Source organism: Bos grunniens, chromosome 6 (genome assembly GCF_055505025.1).
Source record: "Bos grunniens cultivar Pamir isolate PY7600 chromosome 6, Bosgru_T2T1.0, whole genome shotgun sequence".
Lineage (NCBI taxonomy): Eukaryota > Metazoa > Chordata > Mammalia > Artiodactyla > Bovidae > Bos > Bos grunniens.
The window spans coordinates 51,243,098-51,264,365 of record NC_141170.1 but is presented as its reverse complement, the minus strand read 5'-3'; the positions used below and the strand labels follow the sequence as shown (position 1 = coordinate 51,264,365).

The 21,268-nt window shown below is 39.0% G+C and overlaps 1 protein-coding gene across 19 annotated transcripts in view; it reads right to left on the bottom strand.

The window, feature by feature from the left end:
- The window catches only part of FRYL (FRY like transcription coactivator), a 269,726-nt gene that overhangs the window by 22,812 nt on the left and 225,646 nt on the right, over positions 1-21,268 (bottom strand). For all 19 annotated transcript variants that reach the window (XR_015165432.1, XM_086405843.1, XM_086405844.1 and 16 more), the window contains 11 exons: positions 21,019-21,209; positions 19,559-19,653; positions 17,836-18,443; positions 17,421-17,518; positions 13,302-13,472; positions 10,765-10,905; positions 9,196-9,393; positions 6,568-6,729; positions 6,379-6,453; positions 5,882-6,058; positions 2,265-2,468 (listed from right to left, as the gene is read on the bottom strand). Coding sequence is in view for 18 of the 19 variants with exons in the window: in XM_086405843.1 (XP_086261969.1) it covers positions 2,265-2,468; positions 5,882-6,058; positions 6,379-6,453; positions 6,568-6,729; positions 9,196-9,393; positions 10,765-10,905; positions 13,302-13,472; positions 17,421-17,518; positions 17,836-18,443; positions 19,559-19,653; positions 21,019-21,209 (2,120 nt within the window). In the remaining variant the exon portion in view is untranslated. The remainder of the gene's footprint in view (positions 1-2,264; positions 2,469-5,881; positions 6,059-6,378; positions 6,454-6,567; positions 6,730-9,195; positions 9,394-10,764; positions 10,906-13,301; positions 13,473-17,420; positions 17,519-17,835; positions 18,444-19,558; positions 19,654-21,018; positions 21,210-21,268) is intronic.

Genomic DNA, 21,268 nt, shown 5'->3' with positions numbered 1-21,268 from the left:
GCCTCCCTGTGGCTTTGGCGCAAGCACTCAGTGGATTCTCAAGAAGCAGTGTTAACTGGAGGCAGGTGCTTAAGTCTGAACTGGCCATTAACTTACTGAACCACAAATCAATACGACAGAACTTCAATAAGACAAAAAGAGTTAGGACAATAAAGCTGAAATGGCAGGCCAGCATTAGTGGGTTTATGTTCTTTGAAAACTAGCAGTAATCAATTAGAACAAAGAAATCACTACCATTTTTCTTCTTTTAAGCAGGGCTATACATTTTTCATGGGTCAGTATTTAACATAAGGAAAATCAAGTTCATGATTTTGAGTAGATAAAAGCAGAAGCTAATTTTCTCCCCCTATGAGGAGGAAGTAGCATCAGATTCTCTTCCAAACTCACTACCACTATAACTGGGCTTCCCAGGTGCTGCTAGCAAGGAACACGCCTGCCAATGCAGGAGACATAAGAGATGCAGGTTCTATCCCTGGGTCAGAAAGATCCCCTGGAGAAGGGCATGGCAACCCAGTCCAGTATTCTTGCCTGGAGAATCCCATGGACAGAGGAGCCAGGCGGGCGACAGTCCATGTGATCGCAAAGAGTCGGACATGACTGAAGTGACTTAGCATGCATGCATACCGCTATGACTAGGGTTGGCCTTATGAAGAGACAGTTCTGCTCCAAGGCTCTCATGGAAGCTAACCTTTGTTCAGCACTTACTATACTGACTTCCCCATGAAATTCCCCCGAGGCAGGTGCTGCCAGGAGTCCTGTTTTAAAGGAGAGGGTAGATAGGTAATGACCATAGTTCCACAGTGGTTTGGTGGCACGATGCTAGTCTCTGAGCCTCCGGTCTGGCCCCGGGAGGGTCTGAGCCTCATTCAGTGAGTCACTGCTGCCAGCAACTCACCGTTCCTTTAAATGCACACAGTCCTGGGGAGGAGCAAGCCTTAGGTGGCATCCAGACTGCCCTGCTCAAATGCACTTACAGGCTGTGTGTCCTGGGACAAGTCACTTAGTCTACAGAGCTGCAATCACTGTGCTTACCTCGTGTACTTGAGGGGAGAGGTATAGTGACTAATCCATGTAGAACACTGTGACCAGGGCCTGGTGTGTCTCAGACACTCAGCAAGTGGTAACTGCTGCTACTGTGTCAGCAACAGCTTATCACTTAATATGTGACAGGGAGTTAGGGAAAGACATATCGGCATAATGGTGAGATGCCAAAACAGGACAGGTGACAAGAAGCCGGCCACAAACCGACAACTGTACATGTTGTCTAAAGGCCAGCTCAGCCTGGCCATTCAACAGCACTACCAGCACTTTACCAGCAGACTGAGTGTGATGCGGATGGGCCAGATTAAACAGAGGTGCAAAAAAAGGCCCTCATATAAGAGCGCTGTAATGTGGCTGCCACCTGGTCTTCACCAGCTGATTCCTCATCGCATGGGCCTTGGTGGCTAATCCACACCCCTGCTCTCTCCTTGTTCTGCCATCTTCAAGTTCTAACCTACTGCCACTGCAAGTTCAGCCTTCCCCTCACTCAGTATTTGGAACACACAGATGATGCTTATAGCCTTCATTTTCTCGTCTCTCTCTCTCTCTCTCTGTATCTCTGCCACTCACCCTTGGAATGTAAGTCAGAACTTCCATATAACTGACTTGATCTTGCAAAGGGAACAAAGTTGTGCTCTCTCTTTCCACACTGACAAGGAAAGAAAAGCAGATGGAGAATTATCCAGTGCTGGTGTTTGCACTGATATCAAAACGTATCATTCAGGGCGAAGGCCTCTAAAAGTGCCCAGCGTAGCTCACTGTGACTAGGAGAGAAGCAACAGAAAATACGTCTCATCAGCTCAGAGGTGCTGTCTGTGCTCAATCATGTGATTCTGTGATCCCATAGTCTATAGCCCACCAGGCTCCTCTTCCATGGAATGTTCCAGGCTAGAATACTGAAGTGGGTTGCCACTGCCCCTTCAGTGCTCCCCTTGCTCCCGACCTAGGGGTCAAACCCGAGTCTCTTGCATCTCCTGCATTGGCAGGTGGATTCTTTTACCACTGTGCCACCTGGAAAGCCCAAGGGGTGCACAGATGAAATGCTTAGTTCCACCATGAATCATGCAACACTCCATTGCTGCTACAGCCTTGTGTTTTCATTTCAGCACATGCATTTTACCCAGAAGGAAATGAAAATCCGAATATCGAGCAATGGTAATTACTAAGTTGGAAGTGAAGACAAAGAGGAGACCAGCTGTCACTGTACAGAAAGCTAAGTGTACCATCTGCGTGCGTGAGAGTATCTGGCTTGCTGTGAGCGCCGCCTCCTCTTCCGAGGACTCGTCTGTGTCCTCCTGGTTTGTCAGGTTCAGGCTGGGCGTGCTGCTGGAGCACTGGTACTCCTGGAGCGACGGCGTGTCCCCTTTGTCGATGCTGTCCAGTGAGCGCCTGCGGACTCCCCAGTTGAAGTTGTCCATACTTTCACCCTGGAAAAGCAAGGCGTCATTTCTAAGACCTCGAACACAAGCTTATAAATATAGGGAAGGTAATACACTGGGAGAACATACACCCAGATGAAAAATACTCAGTGTATTGTCATAAGCAGAGATTCAATCAGCCCTTCAGTTTTTTGAAACTTTTAAAACATCACTCAATATTTATAATGTTTAAAGAGATCAAAGTATGTGGTCGATGACCTGTTTTAACTGAATAGGATTCTCTTGACTTTCTATCTAGGGGCGACCAACTAAATCGACTACCTAGGCCATTTCTACTCTAATACACAAACACAAATGAGACCACAAAGAAGACAAATACGTTCACAGATGACAACAAATAAATAATCCAGAACGCCAGGCTGCAACTTACCTGCAGCTCCTGGATAGCAAAAAGGAAAACACACAGAATTAGAAAGAACGAAGACACACGTGTAAATATACACTACACTTGTGGGGAAAAAATGCTCGGTGATTCTCAAACCCAAAGACTGATTCAAGCTCTGGATGAAGCTTTGTGCAGGAAGTCAACACGTGATTCACATTATTTTTTTATGTAGAATATATCGTGGAAAAAAAGACAGACACTTAAAACAACATTTCTATGATACACTCTGGCAACACAAACTTCAGGAAATCTTTAAAATTTACATAGATTTAATACTGGATACAATGCAAAACCGACTTAAAATACCCACATTCAGTTGACAACATACAGGTTCAACAATTATTTTAGACTGTAGCATGGTTCTAGCTAAATCCAGTGGTAATTTTTGGCTAAAGAGGAGTTTAAAATCAAGATCACAGTTATCAAAACATAACCTAGGTCAACTTCAAAAGGTCAGTAGGAAACAAGCAAGTTTCTGCTTTGCCCCACTTACGGATTTATCTAAGTTACGTTTCTGTTATTCCAAGCTGATCCTCCTTTGATAAGGATATAATTCTTATACTCTTTCTTAAGCTCAAATGACAAATTACAGTGAGTTGGCTAACAAAATCTGACTTATGTGTATTCCTTTATCAAGAGGGATTGTCCAGGATAGAGGTTTTCAGATCTTTTTTTTCTTAAATAAAGCAGAGGAATACTCATTTCACATGAAACATACAGTGGAAATCAACTGTGCAAAAGCGATAACAAAACCAGGGTTGTGGCAACAGCCCTCAATATGCATTTAGGGAATGAATGAATACACGCTGTGGGCTTTCAAGGCTGGAGAGTATTTTAGAAGTTTCATTAGCAGTTAAGTTTATTTTGTAGCAAAGTATTTACTATTACCATGGTTCAAAGCAAGACTAGGTTTTTAGAAAATCTCTTATCATTTGATTTAGCCTAATTATGAGACCTAAGTTAATACCAGCTCAAATTACTGCGACTTGAATAAAAGACAAAAGCATCTTTAATTCATTCTAGGGTTCTACTCAAAAGCCATATTTATTACTAGGAACATTTCAGAGTACAAGACAAACTTGAAAGCAATTATAATGATCTTAAAAAAAAAAAAAAGGCAAACAAAAGAACCTGACCATTATAAAAATGTCAAGAGCCTACCTTCAGAGCTTCTAAATTCTGAACTGAAAAAAGCAAATAACTGCAAAAGACTTTAGAACTGGCTTATGCCTGTGAGGTAGGGCAGCAGGTCTCTTGAACCAATCACACTTTCTTGCCTAATTGTGTAGGTTTTTCCTATTTCCTACAACTTTCTATGTTTTTTAAATTGTGGGAGTTGACAGCAGTTTTGGAGGGTGATGACCTGCTCTTTTTGAAAAAAAATCGAATAGAAAATAGCAGTGTACATAGAATAAGGGTGCATATTCTTTAAACTTTTAAAGGTGTGTCTATATATATGTATATACTTAGATGTGATATGTGATATATTAGCAATGGCTATAGTTTTTTAAAAAAGGCTAAAAGCCACTGCCCTATGACACTGAATAATATGTGTTCCTGGGTTCTGAGAACCTGTCCAGCTGCGTCTGGGAATACATACGTGGTGAACAGTGGCTACCCCTGAGCCAGTGTGAGGGCATCTGCTGGACCCTGAGGCACCATGGTCATATCCTCACATCCTCGGGGTGGCGGGGGAGAGGAGGGGAGTGGTAGTAGCTGAAGCACACAGGAAGACCTCCATACAATGGTTTCCTATCAACAAGTAATGGCGTGACGTGGTGGAAGCTGTTACAGTTCACTCCTCCACCTCGCCTACTTGAGTCAAAGGAAACATCCCTTCAAAGAGGACTGATGAATGCGCATGGGTTATACGAGTAACTTGAACATCCTTGGACAGAGGTGTAGCATGACATGGTGTGGATACTTGACAGTAAGGCATTTGGAGCTCTTGAAGACAGACATTTATAACAATTTTAGGAGGAACATTTCTGTGATCTGTTTGATGTAAACTTTTCAGATTTAGGAGTCTGTGGCTTAGGGGACTAATGTCAGCTATGGGAATAGGTCCCAAACAGCCTGACACAACCAGGGCGATGGGCAATCCTATTGCTCATTTATTTTTTTTAGAAATTGGCAAATGTCTCAATTTGGGCCAAATGAGGTGTGACAAGAAGTGTGCTGAAAACCTTAGGAGAGTTAACTTCTTCACTTTCCTGAGAGCCTTTATGGAAGTGACCCTCACTTTCTCTGAACACTGCCATGTATGGACATTTGAGGTGAAGCCAACTTGCAGAGAAAGGCAGAGCTTAGAGAATGCAAAGAAACAGCCAGAAACTCCACTGAGGTTTGCCTAAATAAGCTCTGACTCTGGGCTAGCCCAGTTCTGTGAGCAAGTAAATCTACCTTTTGAGTTGGACTTTCCACTTAGGAAGCATCTAAACTGACCCAACTATCAATTTTCTCTAAACTGAATCAGTTTTAAGGAGCGAGTCCTTGGTATTGAATGAAACAAGGCATTTGAGAGAGCTAGCTCCACCCTGAAGAAGAAAGTGGTGGGTGATGTCCTGGGTAGAATCTCAGTCACAGCAAAGTGTTCCAGAGCGCCAAAGGCACCTTAATCGTCATTCTGGTTTCAGGGCCACCCTCTTCAAAGTTGTCCGATAGATTTAAATGAAACGTTTACTCTTCTGCTGCACATTAATTTGTGTGGCTTACGCAAACACTTAAGTCTAAGCACACCCTCAATTAAATACTTTTGAAAAAAATCCATTTTTACTCTATATTTTGAAAGATAAAGATGGAAAAAATTAGATGTTCCTTTTATTTCAGACTTATTCTGCTATTGACTAACTGTACTAATTATCTTTAGTTCCCAACTTAGATTTGTACCTTTTGACGTGATACTGCCCCGAACAAGGAAAGATTAAATCCTTGTTTAATCCTGTGGTTAAATCCTTCATTCTCATGTAGCTGTAGCTATTCTATAAATATTATGAAGGAAAGCCCACATCCTTACCTCTGCATCTTCCAACTCAACATCTAAAAAGTCAAAATCCTTAAATACGCCAAACTGTTGTTCGCTGCTATTATCTTCCACAGCTACTTCTTCCTCTTGAATTATGTCGTCTGTTGTAGAAATGAGGCTAGTTTGTTGGTCACCAACTTCCAAATCCTCGTTAGAAGAAAATACAACCTGACGCCCAGCCAAAAACAAAACAAAACAGGCCATCCGTTAGCTCGGTCACTCTGAATATGGGGCATCAGTGCCCTATGAGCCACTGCAGGCCTCTTCTATCAGTGAGCTCAGAGCTTTAATTTGGGCAAATGTCTAACTGTGTGAATACTGAATTAGCACAGGGGCCAAGTGTCACAAAGGCAAGTGACAATTTTTTCATTCTTAGTCAACACCGTTAAGAAAAGGCAAACAAGGAGACACAATGATTTCTGTTTCTTCATGGACTAACACTTCTAAGATTTTTTAAAACACTTACACAGGTTTTCATGATTACTCACCGATGGATTCTTTGGAAGGCCAGACTCTGGACCACAGAGAGAAAGCACATTCATTAGCTTTTCTCTTGTTCTTCGCTAAAGAGAAAGAAAAAATGCAAACGTTAAGATTACTGATGAAAATAAGGCAAATTCTCAAGTTCTCACACGTACCATAAAATTGATTCTTCTGTTCTATGAACTTTTATGTACCTGTGATAACTGTGGCCTCTTCCAACTAACAGGCACCAAGGCATTAGAGTTAGAACCGGAAGAAGTGGAGGAAGTGCTTCTTGTCACCGCGATCACTTTGGGTTTCCCATTCCTACCAGCTGCGCTGTGCTGATCACCATATTTATTTCCAATAATTGGTGTCTACAAAGAAATAAATTGCCAGTGTTTGACTCACACAGTTCAACGTAAGTGGGTTAATAGTGTATCTGTGATGACATTTTTTACAAACAATCAGAAAAACAGCATAAGGAGAAAGATTACTTAGCAAAGGCAGATACTACAAAAATCAAAAGTAATGATACTTTTTTTTTAATAGTAAGATTTCACTTTACTGGAAACAAGACTCTGAGGAGACTGTTGGAGAACTTATTCCTACTTTAAAAATAGATCTGTTGTCTTTAAAAGCCACCGTCTACATCTTTCCCCCCATGATTATAAAGTATGTCCTCTTTGAAAGCTCAGAAATACAAAAATGATTTTACAAAATCACCTGTCATCTCACCACTCAGATTTAATGTTGGTTAACAATTTGGTCAGACTTCCCCAGTATCTCAGATGGTATAGAGTCTGCTTGCAGTGCAGGAGACCTGGGTTTGATCCCTGGGTTGGGAAGATGCCCTGGAGAAGAAATGGCAACCCACTCCAGTATTCTTCCCTGGGAAATCCCATGGACAGAGGAACCTGGCAGGCTACAGTCCATGGGGGCACAGAGTTGGACACGACTGAGCGACTAACACACACAATATTTTGTGTATTTTTTTACGTAATTGTTAAGTATGTGTCTAAAAGTGCTTTTGCAAATATTCAAGATAAGTAACAACTTCAAAGTGAAAGCTATCATATAATGTCTTATTGCAAATCTAATATATGACATTTCCAAATTTTATTTCAGTAAAATTCCATGATGAATCCCAAATGGTGCTTACCTGGCTTTGTGAAGTGTCTCAAATTTGCATTTGAATATAATTTTAAGCTCATCTGCATGTCATACAAGTCCCTTTATGATCTAGTTCCTGCTCATGTTCCCAACTTCAACTTCTACCACTCGCTCCTGAACTTTGCACTCCATCAAAGCTGAGTTTGTTTCCCAAGATATGGCGCCTTTATGGACCTTTGTGTTGACACATATCCCCTGCTCTGCACGGAACACGCACCAAGCAAACCCTGAGGCACTTTGAACGCTGCCGCCACACTTTCAAGGAGGCCCATGCTGATGCCACCACCACATCTGGGTAATTACTCTTGGACATTTACCCAGTGATATTGATTTGTTTCTTTGCCTGTCTCCAATTGCTCTATGGGAGTCCCTAGACTGAGCGAGACTCATTGCTATTCCTCTAGTATATCTTCAGTGCCTACACATAGCAGGTACTTTAGGAATTTTTGATGAAATAAATTGAAATTAAGTATCTGATATATATCAAATGTTCTGAGGATTCATATTACTCTTCAAACAAAACAATTGTTACATTACCAATTTCGGACTCAGAAGAATAGCAAAGCTAGTTTCTCTATAATATTCCCACGCTGTGTACTCCATGTTTGAAATTCTCAGGTGATATTAACTAAAACACTAGCACAAGCATACTTTATATCTTAAAAAAACATAAATCAATAAGCTTCAGATAAATTCAGCACCAAGTGCTGTGCTGTGCTTAGTCGCTCAGTCATGTCTGATTCTTTGCCCATAGACTGTAGCCCTCCAGGCTCCTCTGTCTGTGGGGATTCTCCAGGCAAGAATACCGGAGTGGGTAGCCACCGTTCCCTTCTCCAGGGGAACTTCTGACCCAGGGATCGAACCCAGGTCTCCTGCGCTGCAGGCGGATTCTTTACCATCTTGAGCCACCAGCGAAGCCCTCAAATACCAAGACTAAACTGCAAATTTTTAAAAAATCTGTATTATCCTTTTCAATTAAAATGTGAGTAGATTTTCAATTGCTATCTTTCTTAACTCCCCCTACCCTGCAAAATACTTGATTGATAACTTCCCTCCTAAAAACTTCCTGCTGGTCTGTTTTCTATCCTGTTCCCAGACTGATCTCCCTAAAATGCAAATCCTAATATTTTCTACTCCAGCTAAAAATCCTTGAGGAGCTACTACTACTTCAAGATATAACCATCTCGTCCGACAATATCCTCATGATTGTGCTGCTCCCTATGGCTTCAGCTTTCTCTCTCATCACACTACTCTATTCTCTGTGCTACATGTTCACAGTAGGCCATGCTAATTAGAATTTTCTAGAGCGCCATGCTTCCTCACACTTACAAGCTTTCATTCACATGTGCTGCTTTTCCTAGGATTAATCTCCCCTGCCCACACTTCCATGTACGCTCCCATTTAGTCAGATTAAGTTAGATGTACATGCTATATAGTCCTATAAAACTTCGAACTTACTTGGCAACCAAAGCACTGTGTTTATTTGCCTATCTCCTCAAGAGGCTACAGGCGCGCTGAGAGTAGGCCTTTCCCCCATGCCCACCTCGTTTTCAGGGCACCTGTCACAGCATCTCCTGCTGACTATGGGCTCAATCAGTGCTTGATTAATGACAGAATGAACAAATGAACATTTCTAATACAGAGCCTTCACCAATACCTGAGCATCTTACCTCAGATATATCAAAATGAAAATCCAAGGTCTTCCCAGGCAACTCCTTAGAGACATTATTAAAAATTTTAGTGAAGGATATCTCAGGAGAGCCCATATCTCCTCCATAGGTCTTGGGGATATCGTTGGGCACGACAAGGCTTGCCGAGCGGGATACCACCAGTTTTAAGATGTTAAGGGCTTCCTTCCAATAAGGACTCTGGTTTCAAAAATTAATAGACATATAAAAGTTAAAAATACATATGTAACTAAGAACAAAAACTTAGTTACATTGTAGACAGTGAAAATATTATTTCTATATAAATTCCTTGTCAATTATTCATTTTTACTCTGAGGTCCTTAACTGAGGGTCTGAGTTACACAAGGATAGAAAATAAGTTATTATTTCTACTGTTAGATTTACAAGATATTATATGCATAATAATGCTAACAACTCAGGATATTTTGCACTGTTCTCAGTAAGTGCTTTATAAATATTATTCATTAAGAAAGTCTAATACAGTAATCTGGCAGTAGGGGTAAGCCAAAGGGTCGTATGTATGTGAACTTTCTAGATGAATGAAGTACATGGCCCTAAGACTCTAAACTTAAAATGTTTTAAGCCTTGTTGATAAACTATTTTTAACGCATCAGATTTCTTAGACATAAACATATTAAAATATTTTTAAAATTTAGATATTTCTTAATGACTCAAGCCCCAAATAATAAGCATAAGTGCTGTGCTAAAACAATCCTCTCAGTGATTCCTGACCTGTATAGGGTGAGCTTTCCCCCTCATATATGGTGGCAATGTTTCGAGTTATTTTTCTGCTTTTCATTTTGTATATTTCTACCAGTATAATTTAGGAATGATTTGTATGACAGATGTATAGGTGGAGAGAAATCAATGTCTAATTAAGAATTTAGAACATTTCTCTTTTACCATCTACTGAAAAGAATCATGTAAAAAACATGACTTTTTTTCTTATTGTGGTACTAAAATCACACCTCAACCCTTTATTATACATATTGTTTCATAGTTAACAGTTCTGAACCAGGTACAATATTACTAAAAAAAGGAAGTGAAAAAATCCTTAGCAGAACTGAGTTTTCCAATTTAGTTAACAACATCTCGATATGAAGCCATCTAAAGCACAAAATATTAGTGATAATAGAAATGTCCAAATGATATTGTGACAATTTAAGCACATCACTGTAGAAACAGTTTATCTTTAACAAAATTAAATAGAAATCATCATTTTTTTTTCCTTACGTAAAAAACTAGGAGCTCTGGGCACTGTAAAATGTGCAAGCCTCTTCAGGGATGTTCCTGTAAATTATATTGGTAGCTGTGTTCTAAATGTAAAAGAAGGCCTACATGTACTTGCTTGCTGAATCCTACCATTCAGATTCTGCTTTATGTCATTCACATTGGGAACATTTTCCCATCTCATAAATATTCCTGAAAACATGATTTATAAACTAACCACTTCCCCTGTTCTTAAGACATTTAAGGTGTTTCCAATTTTTTATGATTATATATTGTTTTTGAGATGATCACTTTCTATACATAAGATTTGTAGCTACTCACCTGAACATATTTGCCAATGATCTTTATGATCTCCAGATTAAACTGCTTTACTGGGGCAGCGGAGAGGTCAATATGACTCAAAAGACTGTAGATGATCTGTAGTAATGACTGCTGCATACTAGACAGTCCTTTTTCTAGCAGCTAAAAGTAATATTAAAAATATATTTTAATCAGGTTCAAGAAAATTCCATTGTATTTACATTACTGATGTTGAAAACCACAATACAGTTAACCTAAGAGTTTATGGTCAGATTATCAGAAATCCAGAGAATAATGAAGGTAAAAGGTAATGTCTGCTATTGTTACTTGTCCTTGCTTCAGAAAGGAGAATTAGGTAGATTGTTTTTTCTTAACCTTAGTGTTTACTTTCATACCCTTAACTAATTTAATTGAACACCATTTATTTTAAAACTCCTCTACCACCATTACCAAAGAATAACTAACTACTCCCGAGCCATTCCCACCAGCCAATGACTACCCATGTAATCTTGGACAAGTTTCTTAACCTCTCTGAGCCCTGATTTTTAAATTAAAAAGTGATACCACTTTCCTATAGGGTTTGTGGGACAATTAAAATTATATCTGTGTAATTTTAAATACATGTAAATAATTTTAGTACTGTTGTTAGTGATAATCTGAGATTCATTAATAATCATAGAACAAGGATAACTTATATTAATAAGAGTAACATTTGGGGCAAAGCATTCTCTTTACAGACTGGAAATATATTGCCCATATGTGGTACCCAATAGGCTACACTGTACCAGTGTCAGACCTTAAAGCCCCACGGGTCAGTCTTCAGGGAGAGCGAGTGTTACTTTGTGATGATGTGCTCAGTGGTGGCCGACTCTTTGCAACCCCATGGACTGTAGCCCACCAGGTTCCTCTGTCCATGGAATTCCCCAGGCAAGAATACCGGAGTGGGTTGCCATTTCCTTCTCCAAGTGTTACCTTAGTGTTGGGCTTTATGGTGGCACAAAAGTGAAAGCTGGATTAAGACACTTAAGTTCAAAAGAGCTTGGGCCTTAGGTCTGGCTTTATGTTGGCTCTTGTCCTAAAGGTACAGGTGTAAGATAAACCTAGTGATGCACATTCATGCATGTCAGGAAGCTCTCAGGCAGACAGCTCACTCTGTCAGCTCACTCAAATATAAAGGTGATGGGAGTAAATCTATCAAAACCAATACCTTAAAAATTCACACCATCTTGAGCACTTTATGATGGGCACCATCAGTGACTTGGATAAGTTAAACAGTGCTGTAAGCAATACTTAAATGCTTATTGGGTTACAAATAATTTAAGTCTGTGTGTTAGGTTTAATCTCTAGAGGTCAACTTTCTAAAAAGGAAGATATCACTTTATTGCAAGCTGATAAACATTTTTAGTGACTAGGAATTTCTTCCTTTTGAAGGTCTCCAGTATTCTCTACCCAGTAACTTACTTTCCTAGGCATGGAGTTACTTCTTCAACAAATTAATACAGTCGACCCTTGAGTAATACGAGTTTGAACTGTGTCGGTCTGTTTATATGCAGATTTTTTTCAGTGCCACAGCAGTACGTGATTCACAGTTGGTTGAATCACAGATGTAGAGGGCTGACTGTAAGATATACTCGAAACCGACTGCATGCAGAGTTAGCACCCTTAATTTCAGCGTTGTGCAAGATCAACTGTGTTAACTTTTTATGCTGTTCTAGGACTAGTTTCAGAGAAGGCAATGGCACCCCACTCCAGTACTCTTGCCTGGAAAATCCCATGGACGGAGGAGCCTGGTAGGCTGCAGTCCATGGGGTCACTAAGAGTCGGACACGACTGAGCGACTTCACTTTCACTTTTCACTTTCATGCATTGGAGAAGGAAATGGCAACCCACTCCAGTACTCTTGCCTGGAGAATCCCAGGGATGGGGGAGCCTGGTGGGCTGCCGTCTATGGGGTCGCACAGAGTCGGACACGACTGAAGCAACTTAGCAGCAGCAGCAGCAGCAGGACTAGTTTTAAATTCTATTTACTGCCCCGCCCATCATATTTTAGATTAGGAGGTAAACATATCACCAGAATAAGTACTTGCCCAGCAGAAATGACTTTACATGCTATACTATTATTCTAGAAAGAATTTCAAAGCCAAGAGCTAATTTATAGAAACAAAAAACGATAACCATTTCCTAGGATCAAGACCATGGAAAAAAAAACCCATTTTCCATTTTAAATAAAGGTGAGGTTTATATTGAGTTTTGTGTTATTTAAAGACAGTGAGTGCAGAAATACATTCAAAAACTGCTAAGTTGAAGTTTACATTATTTTGAGTTTATACCACTTAAAGAGTGAATGAAGAAGTAAACATTGAAAATGAAAAAAAAAAAAAAACTCATTTGTACTTGAATGATATTACCTGTATATTTTTTCCTCTTAAAAAAGATGTTACCTCTATTCACTCTTAAATAAAATTTGAAAATTAGTATTAGTGCTGCTCTAGAAATAAATACTCTTGAAAATTCTGTCACAGAACAGTTGCAAGATCCTTTTATGGGGGTAAATTTACCTCTGCAAGATAAGTCACAAGACTAAACGTAGTATCTGAGAAGGAGTCGTGCAGGTATCTGCACACTACGTTGATCCAGTTAGAACAATCTCTGGAGTACGTGTGTGTACTGTACAGGCTCATCATGTGAGCCAGGTTGACAAGTGTTGGGCATTTTTCTTCTGCACAAACCTAAAAAAACAACAAAAAAAATTTCATTTACTTAACGACATTAAACATAATTTTATATTCAATGTATTCATTTAATGAAATAATTTAGATCTATATGTTGAAGCATTAATGCATTTTATCTCAATACAGTAGAGAAGTTAAACAGAAAAGGAGAAAGCACAAGGCATCCTTGAGGGAATGACTTAGATAATACGGAAAGATGGTTAATATGTCAAGCACTTCCATGGGTGTTAAGAACACAGCTTTCTTTTCAGTCCAATATTCTAGAAAAATGTCTTTGGTAAAAACCTAAAGTTTTTGTAAATCCTACATATCATCTTGTAAAAAGAGCTTTGTCTTATAAAATCCATATAAGGTTCAAAGTACAAGAAACTAAATAGGCAGACTCAACCAGGAAATCCTCAGGGAGGTTCAGAGTTGCTGTGCCAAAGAAGAAATGCTTTAGTCTCAAGGTGTTCAGGGTATCTCACCAAAGCAGTCAGCTGCAGAAGCCTCAACATGTGTGACACAGTAAAAGGACTTCACTGGAGGGCTGATGAAACGCTGGAGCCCTGCGTCTCCAATGTTCAGGGAATCAGCTAAAGCTCTCAAGGTCCTTGGCCAGTCATTTACAGGCTGGTACAAAGTATACTGACGTTCTTAGAGTTTGCTTGATATGGTATTACAGTATCTGAATCAACAAATGTTTGGGAGAATCTAATGGGCCAAATGCACCTTGTCTGTTCCCTGAGTCATTGGTGGGGATGTTCCTAAACCTCCTTCAAGGATAACTGAACAGTGAAGAACTGGAAAAGGGCCATGTTAGTCTCAGCTATTGTGAAAGGATAGCCGTGACAAAAGTCCTTTTAGTTCCCCTTTTTTTTATTTTCCTCCCTTATTCTTCCATCTTATTTTCACAAACTGCCTACCTAGAGCATTTGATAAAACAAGAGTATTATCTTTTAAAATATATATAAATTTTCAATTTTCAGATGACTGTAACTGACTTTTACGCTTATTCATCATGCAGACAATATCACTGGATAAGCCCAAGATATGAAGGCGTGCAAGACTCTGCAGAAACTTAACATAGTACCTTGGAAGTTATTTTATAAAATCATTCAAAGCAGTTGTTTTCATGCATTAGCCTTTTACTCATAAAAGAGACACCAGGAAGAAAAAAGAATAAGTTGGTTGATATTTCAAAAAGATTTGTATTTCACTTATATTTCAAGATATAATTACTTGTATTTCAAAATATAGTAATTTTTCACACTATTTTACAAAACCATATAACTTTACAATTTCATAATCTGTTACTCTTCAGCAAAAATTTTTATAGTTTGAGGTGAATTCTTTAATCTTAGCTTGAAGAATGACATTCTGATAGAATTCTTATCTTCTTAAAGGATATTTTTTTGAAAGAATGATTTTTTAAAACCTAGTTTTTGAAAAGGAAGACATTCTTTGGAATATAGGCTGTGCAATTTTATAGTAAAGCAAGACCAGCTTAATTTTGGAATTTTGGAATTATCAGGTTAAATTATGAGCCACAAAGAGTTATGTTTTATAACAAAACTTTTTTAGCATGCTGTTTTTGCCATAATGAATAGCTAAAAGGACAATATTTGTTCCAAGCATTGCCTCATTTTGAAATGCTGTGCTCTCCACGGGCACAAACAGCAGCAGCAGTGATATTTGCATAATGAGGAAGCACATAATGGCAGAAAATCACTCTCAACAGTTGAAGTGAGAGAATAATTAAGGAGTCAATTTAGTCCACATCCTGCAGGTTGCTGAAAGCCAACAGAGGGAAACTTTGTGTGCCACTCAACAGGAAGAAAACAGACTTCACAGCAGTTTATGACTCACAGAAAGCCATATATTTGATTTCTTAAAAACAAAAGATATTTGGGACATTCCTGTGCTTTGCCTCGGTCATGACAGCACAGGCTTGGAGCTCAAGGGGCTTCCATGGTCTTCTGGCCACACTGTGCTTCTCACCTGCCCCAGCACTAAGCAAATTACTCATCACGTTTCAGCTGCCAATCTCAAATGTTTCTACTTCCCTTATCAGGGAATTTATGCTTTTTATTTTCTTAAAATCCCCAAATAAGCCGATATTTTTTTCCTTATATTTTCTTTCTTAACCTTCATGTAGGAAAAAAAAAAAAAAAACCCTTTGTTTACATTTTCCTAATGGTATGTTATCAGAATATTAAAATGAAAGTCATTTTAATAAAATTTTAAAATCACTTTTAGACCTCATTAATGCAAATACACGTTGGGTTTTTTAGTGCAAACCATCATTTTCACAACTAAGATGTATTTCCATTAACTATAATGATGGCTCTTCTTTTTAAACACATGCTTTTAAAATGGTTAAGAATTTCTCCACATCTATTTAGAAATTTAAATAGGGATAGACTCAACAGCATATTTTATTAAATATATTTTTGTCGTTCATTAAATATTATCCATCAAGATAATGAAAGTGTTCTTACTCTTGTAGCTGTATATGTGATAATTGGGTTGATAGTATTTTTTGATTCCATTGGTACCCAGAGATAAATCTGCACTTACCGACATTGAAATGTGGGCCAGGGAGAGGTGGGTGTTTGTTTAGCTTTCTAGAAGCTTGCTCTTTCCATTTATTGATGTGCTATCTGCTACCTGAATCTCAGGTTTGAAAAAAGCTGCTTATATAAAAAGCTCTTCCAGAGAATTTTATGTGCTTGTTCCCTTATGTTGCAGACTTCTCTGATTTTTCCCCAGTGATTTAACCAGGTTATTTTACTTATATTACTATTGAGTCACTTCCTCAGTTCACCTAATTTCCTGTTGCATATATATTACTGGTAAATTCATGTAACTCCTTCTTGTAACTGCTTGTATTTTCTGCTTGAAAAGTCTTTTTTCCAAGACTCAATGTGACAAAATAAATAAATACATAAAATTAGTTCAGAATTAAGTTTAAACAGAAGGCAAGGTAGTTACGATTTCTTTCTTGTTCTTAAGAGGAAATTACTAAGTATATAAAATTCAAAATAATTTTCTTTTACAATTTGATTGAGCTATAAAACTTTTTATACAAAGTTTGTCCAGAGGCAATTTAAAAATAGCTACATACTTGTTTAAGAAATGTATGATGGGAGGGAAAGAGTCAAAAAAGGAAAGAAAAAAGAATGAAGGGAACAGAGAGAAGATGAAGAGAATGTTCAAAGGCAAACAAAAAGAACTTTCAGAATCAAAAAATATATTATGCCCTCTTCTTCCTCAGGGACTCTGCACGTGTGATTTCTCCTGCTTGGAAAATTTCTACCCTCTGCCCTGCTTCTGTTTCTCATCCAGGAATTTTATTTTGGTCCTTCCTATTCAACTTTCAAAGTCAGCTTAGATATGAATTCCTCGAGGCAGATTTTGGTTTATGTGTCCCTAGAATATTTGCATGGAGAATCCCATGGACAGAGGAGCCTGGCGCGCTACAGTCCACAGGGTCACAATGAGTTGGACACCACTGAGCGGCCAACAGTTTCACTTTCATTGCAAAGTCACCAGATTCTAGGTGGTCACACCCCGAACTCTAGGCCCCAGGGGGCTAAAGGTTCTATCTACTTTGATAATCACTGTATTTCAGCACCTGATCCAGTGCTCAGTACATATCTGGTAGTGAATAAATGAATGACCTGGAAACTGACAGGTAGAGGATAAGTAGGGAAACGGAGCAGAAAAAGACTCAAGACTCAGAGGACAGTTAGTCTAAACAAGTAATTTTATTCACTGTCATTTGAGCAATTGTAACTTACATCACTACTATATTACTCCTTCATATATGCATAAAAATAAAAATTTAGATGCAAAATTCACATAGGAAGTGACAGTAAAAGGATTCTGAAGAGATTCCCCCCTTAAGATAGACTCTAGAGAAATTTCCCTCCAGTGTTATCATTCAGCGTAACATTTGCTTACCTTTGCTATTCGACTAGCTGTTTCTTTGCAAAACTGAGTTGGGCTGTCAAAATGCTGGATTAAGTGAGGCAATAAGCAAAGGATGTTAAGAGGAAAGCCTATCAAAAAAAAAAAAGCAAACAATAACCAATTTTATTGCACATTATTTTAAAAATTAAAGGTTTTTATTTTGTTTGTTTTTAACTGGTTCACAGAAACCATTTTCTTTTTATTTCCTGGGGTACTTGATCTTCTAAAAAATTGTGTTTGTTTTTTTGCTTTTACCAAAAAATTTATGCTACTTCACATATTAAGAAAACTCTGTGGAAAAGCAGAAATTAGTAGATTTCCAAACAAATGATTAGTTTACATTTCACTACATTAAAAAGGCAAAAAAAAAAAAAAAAAAAAGTTGGTGCAATTCTAGTCACATCACCTGACAGCTGGGAAGGGTCCACCAGCGTGTGCTTGGAGACAGAAATCAGTTTACTCAGGAGGTGCACCGTCATTTCCTGCGTGGACACGGAGGTAAAACCCTTAAGGAAGAGCTGCTGAAGGCCTGGGAAGTTATTCCACTTCAGTTTGCTTTGCACGTTTTCAATCTTCTCTCGACTCTCTGATTTATCCAAAGGCAGGTGGATCAGCAGTTTGTTGAGAAGCCTGAGAGCCAGGAGGTATTCATATTCATAATCTGATTCTAACAAAGAGGCTGCTATCCAAAAAATGGTGGCCATCAAGTTGGCGGGCTCAGTAGTGGGCTGCACATCGTACACCGCTTTCTCTCGCAGGGAGGAAAGGCTTCGAGTCCTCGCTAAGCTACTGCTGTGGTTGATCCGTCCGTCCATTATATCCAGTGTGTTACTCCGCCGCCGGTCCCCTCTTCGGTCACCAATTAAACTTAACCTCAAAGAGTTACTTCTTGTATTACTGTTGTATCCCAGATAACTGCTACTATTAATGGGACTTGTGCTTAGATTGAGTTGTCCAGTGCTTTTCCTGTTAGCTGCATACTTGTTTCCCATTATAGGATCATGGTATGAGGTTCTTGAAAGAAAAAAAAAGAAAAAGAGATGAATCCAGGCACAATTGCTTCTTTTGCTACCTTAACTGTACTCTTAAAACAGCTGAAAAACAGTAACTGTTACCAGGAAAAGTCATTTTTAAAGTATATCTGACTTAATACCTGAAACTAACACAACACTGTAAATCAACTCCACTCCAATAAAATTAAAATATTTTTTAAAAAAGCATATCTGACTTTGCTAAAACCAATTTCAGTTCTTTCCTCTCTATTAATAAAAAAAACAGTATCTTTCCTACTGTGACCGATTATTTCCCCTGAGTTGGATAAGGTTTGATTTGAAGTGAAAATGCTGCTATAGTTACTGCTGATAATTTTCAGGTCTGGGATTTGGTGAACATTATATCCAAAGCCCAGGCCTCGTTTCTCTCATCTGCAGACTCAACAGTCCTGATGTCCCTATTTCTGTCAATTCACACTCTTTCCAAAAGAACCAAGCTCAAAAATTTAATTTTGATTTCTCCTTCTCCCTCATATCTAGTTATCACTGATTAAAAAACAATTACAGAATATTTTCTACATGTGCCAGTGGTATGCAAAATGCTAGGAATATTGAAGTCCATGAAAATTATAGCCTGCTAGTTGCTGTTATTAAAATATTAAGAGAATACTGTGAGAATCCAAAGGATAGAATGCTTAGCACTCCCCAGGTCGCAGTTAGAAATGCTTAACTAGGAGAGGGACTTGAAGGATAAATCAGTGTGGGATTTACAAACAGGAAGTTTGAAGAGAGGCTGGTCCACGCAGAAGGACCAATAGGTGGAAAGTGTGAGTCCTGAGGAGCCTGACCTGCTGGGGGGACAATGGGTTGTTGAGTGTGCTGGGAACAGAGCCTGTTACTGGGGCTGAAGCCTAGAAGCACAGCATGAAGGTCTCTGGCCAGATGAAAGAGGAACAGTATTGCCTCTGAGACCCTTCACCCATCCTCACTGTCTAAGGCTCATTTTCCCACTGGAATTCATCTGAATTTGGGGGTACTCCTCTCACTACCAATATTAAAACAATATAATATTGTGCCTATTTAGCTACTGAAGTTTTGTATACAAATCCACCGATTGCCTGGCTTATCAATTCTTACTGAGAAAGGGCAGACAGAAGATCATAATGCTTCATGGTTTCAGCTAAAGTATCAATTGCAGATTCCAGCGTGAGAAGCAGCTCAATCACAAATCCCTAGAAAAAAGGGGCAGATTTTAATTAATTATGCCTGAAAGAAGAAACTGTAATGCACATCCTGATGAGATTTTAAAATGGAACAAGTTCCACATTAATATTACAAAATAATTAAACTCTTGAGCAACATGATCTGTGGATGGATGAAAACGTAGCAAACTAATGGTATAAAATGATTATAATGAAAAAAAAAAAATTGATTATAATGGCAACACAACCCGCCCAAAACTGCTGGGGCCAGAAATCTAGGAGACATCCTTATTTCTTTCTCTCACATCTAAACTGAATCCATCAGCTAGTCTTGAAAATACTACTTTAAAAATACATCCTGTATCTGACTTCTCTACTTCCACAGCTTCCTGTAATCCAACTATCACCGTTTTGGTCTGGGGCCTTTCAAACAGCCTCTTAACTGACCTCTTTTGCCTTCCTAAGGATGCCACAAAGCCACCCACGGTGTGAATTTTTAAAAAAGCAAATCACACCCATCCTCCTCCCTTTAAAACTATGTGTAGTTTCCCATCAATTGAGAGTAAAATCCCACCTCTCGCCAGAACCTCCCCAGGCCTCGTGTGATCTGGGCCTGCTGCCCGCCTGCCTCTGGAGTCCCCATCCCATACACGGTAGCCACTCTGGACTGTCTGCTTTTCCTCTGAAGCGCCCACTGCTTCTGCCTCAGGGCCTTTGCACTTGTTAGTCCTATTTCCCTCTGCTGTCTGTCCCAGATGATCACAGGGCTCACTATTCATCTACGCATGTGTTCAGAACTCATCTTCTAGATGATTATATACAAAAAAAAAAACAAAAAAATACCCCTCTCCCCTATCACTGTTTAAGCTGTCACCCTACCGTATTATTTTCACAGCATTCATCATTAAGGAAAATTGTACTGTACATTACTGATGGATTAAAAGGTCTGTTTCCCCAGTGAAATGTGAGCTCTATGCTAAGAACTCTGTGGTGTCCACTACTATATCCTCAGTGTCTAAAACAGCGTTAAATAACATCATGGGTCACAGACCTATGTTAAGTTCCCTACTGCAGTATTTCATGTAATTTATCTTAAAAAATGAAATTCAGTGTTTTACTTTACATCTACTTTAAATTCCTCTTTTACCTTGTAGTCATCACAGAATATCCAGGTGAGTGTGCATAAAGCTGTTTTTATAGGCACCACCTAGTTCAATTTGTATGTTATTAAACATGAATCATCTAACTTTGTTTTTAATTTTCTGCTTCTTAGCATCTGACATCAACAATTCTCTGTGACATTAACTTGGTCTACCTGCCGTGATCTACATTTGGAAGCAGGTCCTTGACAATGAGGAACTGCTCAACACCTGCTGAAAGATGTGAACGAACTACCTGTGCATCTTCTCCTGGATCCCCTACAGTTTCTACAAGTCTGGAGAGAACATCAGAAAGTGTAGTTGCAGAGAGAGGCTGCTTTAGGGCCCTGAAAATCTGAAAGGATCTCCCAGCATAGTGTCGAGAGGAACAAGAAAGTGCTGTCTGCAGCGCGACCTCGCTAAGATGATGTTCCAAGTGAATTCCTTCTGTGAAAACAAAGGAAACGAGTAAGTGCTTCTTGTTTTTCAGGATATATATAGGGATG